Source organism: Coffea eugenioides, chromosome 4 (assembly GCF_003713205.1).
Source record: "Coffea eugenioides isolate CCC68of chromosome 4, Ceug_1.0, whole genome shotgun sequence".
NCBI classification, from domain to species: domain Eukaryota; kingdom Viridiplantae; phylum Streptophyta; class Magnoliopsida; order Gentianales; family Rubiaceae; genus Coffea; species Coffea eugenioides.
This window is the reverse complement of record NC_040038.1, coordinates 7,083,089-7,097,971: the sequence shown is the minus strand read 5'-3', so window position 1 is coordinate 7,097,971 and position 14,883 is coordinate 7,083,089. Positions and strand designations below refer to the sequence as shown.

General features: G+C 36.4%; 2 protein-coding genes across 3 annotated transcripts; one reads left to right on the top strand and one right to left on the bottom strand.

The window, feature by feature from the left end:
• Nucleotides 1-948: 948 nt before the first annotated feature.
• LOC113768902 lies at nucleotides 949-3,710 on the bottom strand. The gene is made up of 2 exons (XM_027313407.1): nucleotides 1,885-3,710; nucleotides 949-1,795 (listed from the first exon to the last, which is right to left on the bottom strand). Exons 1-2 carry the CDS (start codon nucleotides 3,708-3,710, stop codon nucleotides 949-951), a joined length of 2,673 nt encoding a protein of 890 aa, XP_027169208.1.
• Nucleotides 3,711-9,085: 5,375 nt separating this feature from the next.
• On the top strand, nucleotides 9,086-13,985 carry LOC113767980. Of its 2 annotated transcripts, XM_027312188.1 has the most exons (6): nucleotides 9,086-9,536; nucleotides 10,550-10,650; nucleotides 11,674-11,771; nucleotides 12,665-12,861; nucleotides 13,015-13,062; nucleotides 13,538-13,985. In XM_027312188.1, the coding sequence occupies exons 1-5, from the start codon at nucleotides 9,161-9,163 to the stop codon at nucleotides 13,056-13,058; spliced, it is 816 nt and encodes a 271-aa protein (XP_027167989.1). In that variant the 5' UTR covers nucleotides 9,086-9,160; the 3' UTR covers nucleotides 13,059-13,062; nucleotides 13,538-13,985. The 2 variants fall into 2 exon arrangements, with proteins under 2 accessions (XP_027167989.1, XP_027167990.1); XM_027312189.1 differs by lacking the exons at nucleotides 12,665-12,861; nucleotides 13,015-13,062; nucleotides 13,538-13,985 and having other exon boundaries at nucleotides 11,674-11,775.
• The last annotated feature ends 898 nt before the right edge of the window (nucleotides 13,986-14,883 follow it).

The window sequence follows — 14,883 nt, the reverse complement described above, 5'->3', positions numbered from 1 at the left end:
AGAAACAAATAATTCAGACGCCAGTCCCCGGCAACGGCGCCAAAAATTGACAGGCGTCAAACCTGTGCAATAATAAATACCTGCTTAAATAAAATACAAATTCTGTATATAGCGGTAAGCAGGGTCGAATCCACAGGGACTGGGGATAATCTAATTTCTTCTCAAGTTCCAGATATGGGGGGTTTTTGAAAATGATAGTAACTAAATTACTTGGAATAAATTAAAATAAAATAAAATAACTACAACTCAAATAACTAATTATCACAATAAAAATAATAATGGACGAACTCTAGTCAAGAGACAACTTCGGAGATGGTTCACTTAATTCGATCACAGATGCAAGGATTATTCCAGTTACTATCTGATAAATTAGTTATAGTTGTCATACACGCGATAAACAACCAACTCTTCCTCAATTTGTCGATAGTCAAAAGTGTGTGTCTCTTGTCTCCAACGCTCAACAAGTGCAGTAATCAATCCATGATCCACATGAACGTAACCGGCTCTACGTACCCCGTCAAATCCAGCCCTATCGATGTAATCAGATACTCGAGGGTCTATATGCATAAAGGGTTTAAAAAATTCTTTGTCACATCTTCTGACATCTAGGTCACAATATGCGCCATGAAATACAGCAGCAGACCTGTGGTGTGGCTGTAAATATAATATAGAAGGGTCAATCGGCCCTTGACTCGGGGGTTGCACACTTGTCAGATGCTCCATGGACAATTCTGCCTGCAACTAAATTATTATTAGTCGAATTAAGCGTGCATTATTAAAAATATATTCCAAAATACATAAATGCCACTAAAAAGTAACAAGAGAAAAATAGCATATACAACATAACAGAACATTAATATTCATAACAGAAGAATGCATTTCATTTAAATGTTCAGAAAGTACACAAATATGGGTGGGTTTATTTCACGACAAATTAATCCTAATATTCTATTGATGAAAGTAACCAGAATATGGGCAGTTAGGTGCAGTGTGTCCAGGTTGCAAACAGTTACTACACCGACGTGGAGCATCAGGACACCTTCGATCCATCTCATTCCGGATTCTAGCCGTTCTCAAAGGCCCCGGAGTCTTTTGTTTCAAACGATCATCTAGGATATGCAATCGTAAATCTGCTGTCGACCAATATTTTGTGTCCCTAAGCGGATAAAAATGGCCTGCAAATGTAGACTGGTATGCAGAAAATGTGTATTCCGGCGCCACAAGAGTCATCGGATTAATTCTGGACCTAAAGCAAGCTGCGAACACATGCGAACACGGAAATCGTAATTCCCTCCATTTTCCACACGTGCACGTTTGATTTGTAAGGTCAACAGTTTGAGCGTTGCCACCCCGATGACTTTGTCGATGAGCAGTAGTAATACAAAACACTCCCCTAACGGGATCATACACTCTAACGGAGTGTGCTCGCCCATTTTCTTCATTAGCCAAATATTTTTTCCAACTTTTTTTTGGGAGTGGGTACACCTGATCCTTTGTGATCTTTAGGTTCTCGACAAATAGATCAACTGTCTGATTCAGTGTAAACCGAATACAAGCTGTGATCGGCAACATCCGAGCATCCCTCATTAAGTTGTTAAAACATTCGGCCATATTTGTAAATGTGTGTCCCCACCGATAGCCCCCATCTTTGCATAAGGCCCACTGTACGGGTCTAACTGAACCTCCTGTCAACCATGCATATGCCTCTGCATTTAATGTGAATATTTGTTGCATGTATTCCTCGTACTTTCGAGGTTGATTTGCTGATCCAGCAGCCCACACAAGCTCTTTAAGCCTACGCATTAGTGATTATAAAAAGCGTTAAAAGTATTTCATTTCCTATGAACAAAATTAAGCCCTAAACAAGTTGAGAAATAATGTTACCTTTGATTCTTGAATTTCCGCGTAAAATTGCTCCGCACATGAACCAAGCAAAATCGATGAACTGCTAGTGGTTCTTTCCATTCTGGGAGCGTCCTCATTGCGTTAATTATTCCGTGGTGGCGATCTGAAATTACGCATATATTTTGAATATCACCACACACCTGAATACGCAATAGTCTCATGAACCAACTCCAACTGCGATTATTCTCCTCATCTACTAATGCTAAAGCCAGAGGAAATAAATGATTGTCAGCATCGAAAGCAACAGCAGTTAGTATCTTTCCACGGTACGGGCCTTTAAGAAATGTACCATCCACACAAATGACGGGTTTTAAATGACGAAATCCTTCAATGGCAGGAGCAAATGCCCAAAAGATATAGTCAAATATCGGACTGCTCGAAATACTCAGTGGATGATGATCCCACACAACCACCGTACCCGGATTGGTATATTGTAATTCCTGGACATACGTTGGGAGCTGTGCAACGGACGTAGGCCAATCGCCATAAACAATATCGATAGCCCTACGCCTGCCATACCAGGCTTTCTTGTATGAAATGTCAACGTGAAATTCTTTTTTCACTGATGTTTGTATTTCTTTGATCCTATACACTGGCCCATTCATTATGTGGGGGATAATGTGCTCAGCTATTATGTCGCCACTCAGTTGCCTATGATCGTTGTTGCCACATACACGGACACATGTATGCTTTTCAGCAAGTGTAACGATCATCCACATCTTGTGAGATTTCCGTAGGGTTGCCCTAAGTTGCCAATTGCATGAAGGTACAGAGGTGCGAGCCCGACATCTGACATACCAAGTTGTGGGAGTGCTTTCACGGACTTTAAACTCCCTATTTTCCTTTATAGACCACAATTTAACTGCTCGCTTTACATGGTCTTTGGTTTCAAATAGCTGGCCAAGCTCTAACTCTTTCGTGCGTTCATTCCACAATTTTAGCTTCTCAACCCCACATGCATCCAGTGGATCAAACGTTAATGCAGCATCAACACCGGCTTTATATCGCAGTTGTGGTCCTTCATCAAAGGTCCATTGAGTATTATGATCCTGATGATCCCCTGTATGGGGAAATGAACCATACACAGGGTTGTCATCATCGGAATCATCATCTGGTTCGGGTTCGGAGTCAACATCAACATCAGCATCAACATCAACAAATTCAATGTCGTTATTTTCCCCGAATCCCCTAACTGTACACGTATCAATGTCCACACCATAACTTATAATGGGTTCCGTGTCCATTACTGGGTGACTACTACTGGGACGATTAGCCTCCATGCGGCGTCCATTACCCTTTCTCCTAGATCTTCGAGCCGATCGAACATTTTCACAATCTACTTGGGTCAATTGACTCTCATATAAGCCAATTGTCCCTACCACATCCATATGTTCCGATCCATATATGCTTGGGTCTTGATTACCATGCAAACTTGTAATATGCAAATTTTGCATATCATCATGTTTGAAATTTAGAATTGATTCAACCTCGATATATATCTCTGTCCCATGACCACTATTAGCTTTCAAAAAATACATTCCATCAACTCCATTATCATCTACCAAGGGCGTGGCACCGAACACACCATTTTGCATGCAATTCCGAAATATCAAGTTAATTTTATGAGTATTTCGGTTTAACTCCATCATATTATATACAATGTCCACCAATCCATCAAAATTCACCCTTTCTGTGAGGAATATGACCTTTTTGGGCAACGGTGGATCATATGATATTGACCCGCCAGCATACACAATTTTTCCTCCCCAATAGAATTGCATCATCAGACAATTACCGCTTGACATGTTTCACCTAATCTACTAAAGACGTTAATATAATATATGGAGTAAATTATATAATAAAAATGGAGTAAATTATATAATTTAATATTATTTTAACATAATTATTATACCTAATCAGTGCATAGAATTTACAACTTTTTGTATTTTTATTTAAATTACGTAAGCAGTCGAGTGATATATCTATGTTAAGTTCAACCCTAATTAACATATTTATGTTAAGTTAATTACGTTTAAAACTAATTAATATATTTGTATTACGAACCAGTTCAACAGCATGTATTTAACATGCTACAACACTAATATGGAGTCTAAAAGTTTATTGATAAATTAATCATAAAAAATTTCTCTCCAAATAATTTAAAATATTAAGATATATTTGTAACTATAAATAGTTTTGTAAAATATCTACACTAATTACCTTTAATTCGATATACATGTAATATTAAAAAAATTAATAGCATCTATTAACATATCCATATGTCTGCACCTATTGTTTAAAGTATTAATCACGTGATAAAACTATATTAATTTATTGTTAACTTTAATCATGTGTTAAAAGTATATTAATTGGTAACAACACTTAAATTTATCCTTTTTTAATAGGATGATTAGTGATATGGTTAATTAATATCTAATCAAATAATTTACCTTACTAATTAATTAAACTAATCACTAACTAACTACTCTACTGGGTTATCACATATTCTTCCACATACTTAGTATTATACAATTCATTAATACTACATTCATTAATTTCAACTAATCACCATGCTACAACAAAAAAAATACTCTAATTTACCATGTCAATTAAAAAACACTAATACGAAATAAAATATAAACAATGTCATGTCATATTTAGATTTCACAAATAATATATAATATAACACAAAAATAGAATTCACATTAAAACATAACAAACAATATTATACAATTAATAATCATGAATGATATGTTCCAAATTATAGTAAACAATATTTATGAATAATAATTAAAAAAATAGATAAGTATTTTACTTACTTGATTATTGTTGTTTTTCCCTAGTCAATGATGGAGTTTCTGCGAGAATTTCGCCTGTCGAGACTTGCAAACACGACTGTTCAAATCAAACGCCACCGAATCCCAAGCTCTCTATCTCCGTTCAAATATTATAGCTTCAGACTTCACTGGAGGAGCTCCTTCAGAATTCCTTCAGAATGTAGCTAAGTTTCAAGGATCTCTCTCTCCGTCCAAATATTGTTTGTAACTTCAAACAATATTTATTTCACCTCACACACCCAAGCTTGAACAGAATGCAGAGGCTTTACCGACATGAGAAATGGAGATGCGGAGCTCCGTTTATGATTAGAGGGAAGAGGGAGAAACGAAAGTCTCAGCAAAAAAAAAGATACGACTGAAGTTGTGCTTATGAAAATGGAATTGGGAGTTGCTCTGAAGAACAATTTATAAGCGAAGGAATTGTGCATTTCTCTAGCCCGTTGCTCCATGTTGAAGTGACTAAAGTGTCATTGAGAAATAAAACAAAAGCTGTCTACGCCTGTTCCTGACACAAAACAAGCCAAAAAAATAAAGCTGCAGTCCCAAGCGGTCAAAGGCTGCAGGCTTCTGCCCAATAAATTTTGTATACGTCTGGCAGATGTCCTGCAGGGACATGTCTACAAGGAGAGGCCATACTAAATGAGGACAATCAATAATCGAGTCCATTTGTCTGTTTATTGCATGCATCAACCTAACCATGATGAACGAATGGCAACTTACACAGGTTTCACGGAAAGGTTTCACGTGAAAAAAGCTATCAATAAAGCCACGGTCAAAGGTTATAGATGCTTGAGAAAATTTGTTTTTTCAAAATAAGGAGGAGGATTTTAAAAAAAATAAATAAATTCCCGACCGTCGCGCCATGTTGGAGCGACGGTCAGAAATTTCTGACACCTCTGACCGTCGCTCCAACATGGCGCGACGGCCAGAAGAACTTTAAAAAAAAAAATTTGGCTGCCCGTCGCGCCATGTAGGAGCGACGGGCATACAATTATACCACCCAGCTCAAGAACCACATTTGACGGCTAATTTTGGGAAGCATCAATATTTCAATCAATTCGCCCAGTTCTTGGTGATTTATTTTATGTTCGCTCATGAACCAGTTCGATTCATTTACAATTCTAGATAAAACAAATGCATTGCATGGTGACTTTTTTTCCTTTTTCCCTCAGTTCTTGTTGGTGATTTATTTCATGTCTCTATCCGCATCACTTTATATATATATGGGAACGTGATCGAATATTCAAAAGTTGCTTACAAGTAACTTTTAGACATTAAAGTAACCACATACTTTTCTTTCTTTTATTCAGGAAGAGATGATGTCAGATCAGAAAAATCAGGTGCCTCTAGAATTGAGAATAATTGTGTGGTGCCTTTGTCCAACTGACTATCTAGCAATCTACAGTCCCATTTGTAAACACGGTCTGACAATTGAGATGTGAAATTTGAGTAATGTTCTTTATCTATCTTTCGGCCTCTAACTGACAATTGAGATGTAAAATTTGGGTAATGTTCTTTTATATTTGAGTAAAATTTGAGTAATGGGCCTTTTGCCCATATGGTTTTCACTCTTCATATCCCATGGTCCTCGATGCTAATGTATTCGGAGGCGCCCATAGACCGCTCCGTAGCATATGGACTTAGTCATATTGGACCTCTTAAGGCAGCAGACCTCTAAGCGCGGTTCATGTGTGTATTCTAATTTTGACTTAGTTTTGAAATGGATATTGGACATGGGCATGGGCTTAACTAATGGGCATAGCGATGGAGGATTCCTAAGTTGCTAGTCTCGTACCAAATGCAACATATTCCGTCAATCTTCCGTCTTGCAAAGTTGCTGCTAGGATTGCAAACAATTGAATCAAATCCAACTTTGATTTTATCAAGTCGAGTCTCGACTTAATTTTTTTCAAACAACTAGACTTAATTTTTATCAAACTTGAGTTCGATGAGCTCTCAGTGTAAAGTTCGAGTTCGAGCTAAACCTCAAATTCAAATCGAGTCTAGTTTGAGCTCGAGTTTTAAAAAAAAATAAAAAATAATTATTTTATTTTTTAAAAAACAAATAAAACAGTAATTTTTCTTAATAAAAAATAAAATATTAAGAATATATATATGTAATTTTAGTATTAAAATAAAAAATATATAAAATCGAACCGACTCGCGAACTAATGAATTAAGTATCTTTGACCTCGATTTGATCAGATCGAACATAACTCAAGTTCGGTGTTGACTGAGCTCGAATGGAGTTTTAACTCAATTTGCTTGCGATCAGCTCGCGACCAACTCGACCCGTATGCAGCCTTAATTCCTGCATTTCTTTGATTATATTTGTTTCCTTCTGCATCCACTCCCTTGGTTGTCCCTTTTTTTTCCCTTGTAAAAATACCCAGATAGAGCTGCATCTTTAGCTGGGCATAATTGCTGCATTTTAGTTTTACGCTTTCTTATTCAGAATTGGAATTTTTTTTTCATTTTAATCCTCCCACTCCTTTCTATACCCTTTCCACTCTCAATTAGAGTATTAGGTATATAAATCATAAACTTAGTAGCAGAAAAAAAACTCTAAAAGCCCTTCGCTAATTACTGGGGAAACTCCATTGGTTATTAAGATTAAAAATATTAATCTTTAACAATAACCTCTCTTAGTAGTAGTTTGTTTTGCGTGAGATGAGATGAGACATTAGTAGAGGACCAACTCTGTACTATACGTCTAGGTATAACTAATTCCATTAACTTGGTGTAGATCAGGCAATAGCACAAACAGAATAATGAAGATGCACCTCAATTCTTACAAGAGTTAATTATTGCAGCAAGATATTTAAGGCGCCAAAGACTTTTCTCTATACCATTAACACTTAAACCCCAGGAAGCCCAAAACTATATACACGCCTATTATAGAGTACCATCACAATCAACATTTCATGACAACCAAAAAGGAAAAAGCTAACAAATAAATACATGAGAATTGATATTTGCACTTTTCAATTAGCCTCTCCCTGTCTCGCACTCCAATTTACCTATTGAATAAAATACCACCGAGAAGTGCAAGATTTAGGACTGAGAATATCACTTCTCTAAATAAACATTATAAATTTTCAAACTTCTCACAACAAAGATGGAAAAATATAAAAAAAAATTGTAGAATGATTTCTTAAATTCTGTAGGCTATAGCAGAATGCAGTATTCACTCTTTAATACCTTTTTTTTTTCCGGACGTGATACACATACATTTACTTTATATTAGAGAGAACCTAAAGAGATAAAAAAGAATTTAAAGGAAATTAAATCACCTTCGATTGAGACGAATGTCTAGGCCCCGCGGTTAACAACAATTTCAAGAAAGCCCGAATTTTTATAATATAGATCAGAGAATTTGATCCATCACGTGCACCCCAAGGAGAGTTTTGGTTACTCTTTAATGCCCAATTGACTAACTTCGTATTGGACTAGATGGCCCATGTGTCCCCACGCAGTTGCATCCCGTCACACTCTTCCAAGACCCTAACCGTACGCCCCACTCCACTGTAATTTGACCTTTTCAGAATCGATGTGTAAGGAGTTATGCAAAAATGTCCTCACATTTGTGAATTATTCTGTTTTAGTCGATTACTATAAGTGACTTGAGACTGCATATTGGTCTCGAAAACACTTTCATAGGTTTAAAACTAAAAATAGTTCAAAACTCCTTTTCACATCACTTTTCCTACTTGTAATCATGCCTAGTTTGAGCTGCAAACATACATCACATTTCTTCAAAGAAAAAGGCATGTATGCGTTACTTTAGTCTATCGAAAATTATCTGACATGACTGCTCTCACGAGTCTTAATTTTTGTGAAATTTCAAATATAACTTGAAATAATTATATGCAAATTCATATTTTATACTTATTGAAAAAATTAATAAACTTTTGTGAACGTTGATGTTTCCTGTTTGCAATGATTCTAATACTTATTTAACAAACTAACTAATGTTGGAAAAACTCTCATTTAACCGAGCTTGATGCAAAGTAGTTTATTTTATCTTTTAACTATTAATAGAAAGGAAATCATGAGAAACATTTGATGTTATATACACCTTTCTTATTGAGGTTAACATGCATTTGGTTTTGTGTTTCATTTTAAAAGCAATCCTACCAAAAGGTAGCTTTTATATGAGGAATGGGATGAAAATAGCAAAATGTTGAGTACATGACGGACTCAAAAAACAATTATTTTGATTGTGACAAATTAAGAGAGATTATAACAAATATGAGGGACTATTTTGCAAATTTGCTCATCTTAAAATCGCCTTATAGTAGGAAGAAAAGGTCGTCGTACGATCATCGTCAATAGATTCAGAATCCAAACTCATATCACAAATTGAATAAAAAAAAAATAAAAATCTCTTAACCTACTGAAAATTTTTGGCTTGAATAATGGATTTCTGGCAAAGAGCTCGGAGCTTCGCCGAGGAAGCTGCGAAGCGTTCGCAGGAACTGACTAATGGAATTAGCTCCTCCAAGCTCTCCGACGTCGTTTCGGAAGCTTCGAAGCGGTCTATGGAGATCGCCGCCGAAGCTTCGAAGAAGTCTAAGGAGATCGCCGCTGAAGCCCTAAAACGCGCCGACCAGATCAAGTCTCAACTTCCTCCGGCAGCCGTCGCGCTGTCGAACCTCGTCGATACAAGTTCTCAGGCGGCGACTCCTCCGGCGGTTTCGGCCGCTGATCTGGAGAAGTTTGGAGTTACCGATGAGTTGAGAGAGTTTGTACAAAGCATTACGATGAATACTTTTCGCGATTTTCCGCTCGAAGGTCAGTGAATTTTGACGAAATTGCTTCTCTTTTTGTTTCTTTGATCTTTGCTGGTTGTGGGAATCAGGGAAATGGAGAATGTGGATTGAGAGTTGCGGTTTTCTTGTTGCAGATTCAGCTTTTGAGAATTTAGGATTTTTCTGTAGAGATTGTTATATACTCCAATTCGATAATGCCGGTTAATAATTGTTTTTGTTTCTAATTATTGAGTTTATTTGTGGTAATTCTTCTGAATATTTGAATCGGAGATTGCTTTAATAAAAAGAAGTGTTTTTTTCTGGTGTTTGGTTGCTTGTATTTCATGCATATTTTTGTAGTGAATAACAAATTTGTGAATGCAAAAAAAATGTTAGGTAATTTGTGGCAATGATTGGCATATAAGTGCTAATACCGGTTTTGATTCAGGACAATGTTTACTGAAAAAGGTTGTTAGAATATATCAGCTTTCTAATCAAGAAGTATCGATTTTATTATTTTATTTTTTATTTTTTTTCTTTTTTCCTTTGTGACAATTAGGCAGTTATTCTTATCTTGATTTTGAAGTAGCTTATTTGTCATTGATTTAGTTAACTTACGCATGTGGTTGAATTGGGTTTAGCTGTTATGGTAGAAGTATCATGTGGTTTCTTTGAAGAACAAACTTGGGTACAGCGTGTAAATTCTTGTTCAATTACCAAAGGCATATCTGTAGAAGGAAAGTGTGGAGGTTGAAACTCACGCCAGCATTGTAGTTAGCACGCTTGATCTTCTCGACATTTCTTCCCGATTCTGTTTATTTTGCTGCAATGACAGTTCTATGAGTCTGTTATTTTGATTGTTTAGTCTCTGCTAGTGGTTTTTTGTAATTTAATGCCAAATTATTTGGCCCCTTCTTGTTTTACTGTTATATTTATGCTTGTCATGTATCATAATTAACTTATGGTTATCAATTATGTCTTGTTCTTCGCACAATTGTCTTTTGTTGCCTTAACCAAAAAAAAAAAAAAGCTAATCTTAGTTGGTGTCTCCTGCAGATGATTCAGAAGTGTCTGATATTCCTGCAGTCTCAAATGTTAGACAGGATCTCACTGAATGGCAAGAGAAGCATGCCAATCTCGTACTTGCTACTGTAAAGGTAGATGTCTCTGTTCTCAAAGTATCGTTGATCAAGGCATTTGAAAGAGATAAAGAAATAGGTTTGCTGAAGGTATTTAAGGAAGAGATAAAGAAATAGGCTTAACATTATATTCCCCTGCCAAATTAGACTGCTCAATTTTGGAAGTAATTTAGTGCTCTCCTTTGGCTTGAAAAGCTAAATGAGATTAGGCTTGTGGCTATCTAAAACATCTTGCCAAGTTGACTGCAAGCAAAATATTTAGCTGCTTGGTACACTGTTGTTCTGGTTATTTGTTGCGATTCTTTGATACCGGAAGTACTTGACTATAGAACATTGTTCATTGCGATGAGCAGGTTGTTTCTTGATATTAATGCCCTTCTAACTAGCCTTTTTCCTTAATTTTCTGCGTCATGGTTGAGCACATAAAAAGTGAAGAAGAAATGTTTTTATCCACTTTGGTTATTGGTGCACATTCCGGATTAATATCTCTCTTTACTTTCCTGCCTCAGAAAATATGACATCGCACTTCATTAACTTCTTCATGTTGTTGTATGACATCACTGCTGTTAGATATAGTATTTCTCTTTTAGTTGGACATTTCCACTTATTAGCAGGAACTAGATGGTTGTTCGAAGATAAGACAACGGATTTTAATTCTCATTTAGCACTTGTTTGTTTCAACTTGTTTAAAATGTAGGCAAGTTTGTACCAAGTTGGTACTGGATGTGATATAAGTTGCTATATTATTTCAGATGTTCACATTTATTAGAAGTTAAAATTTGCTTTCTAAATGGGGAAAAACTTTAAACAAGCTATTGCTTCCAGGCATGGCATATCTGTCGCTGGAAATGGTGGATTGGTTTCATGTGTGTATTAGTGTTCTGTACTTGTTTCATAAATCAGTAAAGAATTATTCTTGGCAAAGAGGTAAAGGGCAACGAAATTAAGTGAGCATTGTTTAACATAGAACCTGTCTGGGTTGGTATTGAATTCAGCCCTATCTTAAGCTGATCTACTGTGGTTAATGCTGCTGTCTTGCAGGAAATCAAAAGTTTAAGATATGAGCTGTGCCCACGTGTCATGAAAGAGAGGAAGTTTTGGCGTATCTACTTTATTCTAGTAAATAGTCATGTGGACCCGTAAGTATTTCTTGTTCCGAATCAAAGTTCCCCTTTTGTGCTACTTAAAACATGGTCTTCTCAGAGCATACACAGCAAAGAGATCTGTTGGCTTGTGATTCATTATGTTCTGGATTGTTTTAACCTGTGGGCTTTGCTTTTCATGTCCAGTTTCTCAAGTGGTCACATTCAAGATATTCAATGTTTCCATGTGTAAATTGTTTTGTCATGAAGTAGATTGCAGGAGTAAATTGTTGCTAGTTTGTCAGAATAAGTTTATTAAGAGTGGTATTCCTTGAAATTTTAGATAAATGACTTTCCCAACATGATGAGTTTAGTTATCCCAAGTATGTCTATGTGTGTGTTATTTTACCTTTCCATATTGACAAAGTTATGTTTTGACAACTAAACTGCTTGTAACTTTTGACTTACTGGTCAAGGAATTCAAATAGGCTATCATCCCCTTCGATGTTTTGGTGGAGAAGACATCAGATCCAATTGGGGTAAATATAATTGAAACAAAAATAACACTTTACATTCCTTCCTTGGATGGAAGTTATCCTTTTCTAAGCTTTTAAGAGGTCCATTGCTTTATGGCAGCAATAGGCAATGGGAGGGAAGCATAGTAATTCAACTCTGTCTAGTAATTTGTACCAATCCTGATCTGAATTTTTCATTTTCGTTTTTTTCCCCCATTATATGTAGCATTTGTCCTTTTACCCATGAACAGGACAGAATCTTAGGGTTTTCAAAGTGTATGACAAAAATTAGCTAATGCTGACTAATAAAACTTCCAAGCATCTTGGGACATCATTATAAACTCTCTCTCTTCCCACCTCCCTAATGCCACCCTCTTCTGAGACAAGGAGATAGGATATTTTGCTGACCATTTTAATTTGTATGATTTGATACAGTTATGAAAAGCGATACATGGAAGAGAAACTAAAGACTGGAGAAAAAGAAGAAAATGTGCAGCAGGAAATTTCATCAGCTGGAACTACTTCTGGAGCAGCTTTAGGAGGAGCAAATCAGAAAAGTAAAAATGCAACCTCTGAGCAGGATTTGGATGTATTTCTATTGGGAGATACGGGAGACAGTGATGAAGGCCCAGGTAAAGATTTGAAAGTTGATGCACATGCTGCTTTGAGTCCTTTTCCTCTTTGCTGGATATTGCCAACTCCCCACCCCCCAGGGCAAGCGAATGTAACTTTTCTGTTGATATTGCCAAGTTGTGGCACACTAATGGTCTTCTCTGTTTTGCTAGATGATGGAGATGATGGCTTTGATGATGATTTTGACAAGATATAGATTGGTGAGTTCAAGATAAATGTTTTTGCTTGTACTCTTGCACCATTTTCTTTTTTTATACATGCTATCTGTAGTGCTGTCAAGTCAATTTAGATATATATAAGTTGCTTAAGGAACTACAGAGTGTATAGTTCAATCTCTTTTATTTATTTATTTATTTATTTTATTTGGAAAGAGATATGATCGTTTGACCACGTATATGCATATTGCAAGGGAGATTGAAAACAACTGTTTAAAGAGACTGGAAAGCGATGTAATTTAGGTTATGTAAATCATGTTAAATAGAAAACAGGAAAATGTGGTGGCACAGTTGTTGGTGTTGGAATTTAACATGCACTTAGCTTTAGACAAGTGTCACAACATGTTCGCACAGAGACTGCATAGAAAAGTAAAACATCCAATTTTAGGAGGCTAGAGTTTTTCAGACTGCAATGATACTGTAGCGGGGGTCTCTAACACATACTTGCATATATGTGTAGGAGTACGTAAAAGAATGACTCTGGAAGGGCAAAAAAGTTTTACAAAGAGATCAGAGTTAAATCACAGAGTTGTCTTGAAGAAAGGGATATCTGCATGAAGTTGGTATTCAAGTTGCATCAAAGTGGCCAGTAGTTGTGAACTATATCTTCTCCCCTGTTTATAAATTCTGTGTTTTCAATTGCTCATTGTTTCAAATGTATGTTGCTTTTTCTTTTGCCGCCTGCCTTGGGAAGGGGGAGAGAGAGGAGAATGCGCGGAGAGCTGGTGGAGCTGGGGTCGGGGAGATTGTGGAGCTGGACGGTTGGTGTAACTGGCTTGCATTTGGTGCTGTAAATTTTGGTTAATTTTTATATCTGCCACCTTTCACATTGTTGTATTTATTTCTCCTTATTAACTCCAATTATTACAGACATTTTCTGTTAAGGGTGGATTATTGCTTCTATAGTAGATTTTGAGTAATCAAAGAGAGCTTCTTCCTGGGTGAATTTCAGGGATTCACCTTTGTCATAAATCTCCAAAAAAGGGAATTGGATTCCTCTCCTTTTCTATGGAAAGGACACTAAACTCTTAATCCCACTCATCTCTGACCCGCCCGCCACCGTCCATTGAAGCCGCTGTGCGCTACAGCGGGCTGTAGTTGTAAAACTGGGAGGATTCAAGATCACTGCTAGCATAGAACAGGCTAAGGTAATTGAATTTCTTGCAAGACAAAGCCTCACCAGCCTGAAGGTTATTGGAATTGCGGCCTCTGGTGCTGAAGCTCTATAACTTTGTTATTTTTACCAGTTCTCTTGATTCATCGTTAAAATTTTGACAAAAATTCTTTTGAAACTTTGCGACGAAAACTCTTCATCACCTGCAGAATGATTTAACTTGTATTTTTTGTTCCTTTTCTTTGGGTTTTCGGGTGGCTTTTATGCTTATCATGCAGTGGCGGAGCCACATGTTTGCTTGCACCCCCTCAATTTTGAGAAAATTATGCTCTAGGTTAAGAAAGTTTAAAATTTTCAATATTGTTCCTTATTTGCCCCCCTCCCCCATAAATTTTAGAATTCTATTTCCTATCATGCATTGCCCCCCTAAATTATTATAAGTTCGTAACCATTACCTTCATAAGAGGGTTAGACCTACCAAAAGTTAAATATGAATGTCAATTTAGATGTAATTTTCACAAAAAAAATTCAAGCACAATTTAGTTTTAAAAACATATTTAACATAAAAAAATGAATGTTTGAGATAGACGTATTTATAGGTTTCAAACTCTATTATATTATTACAATTCTTGGGCTAATGGAGTTTGACCTTCCTAACTCCGCCACTGTTATCATGATAGGTAGAATGATTT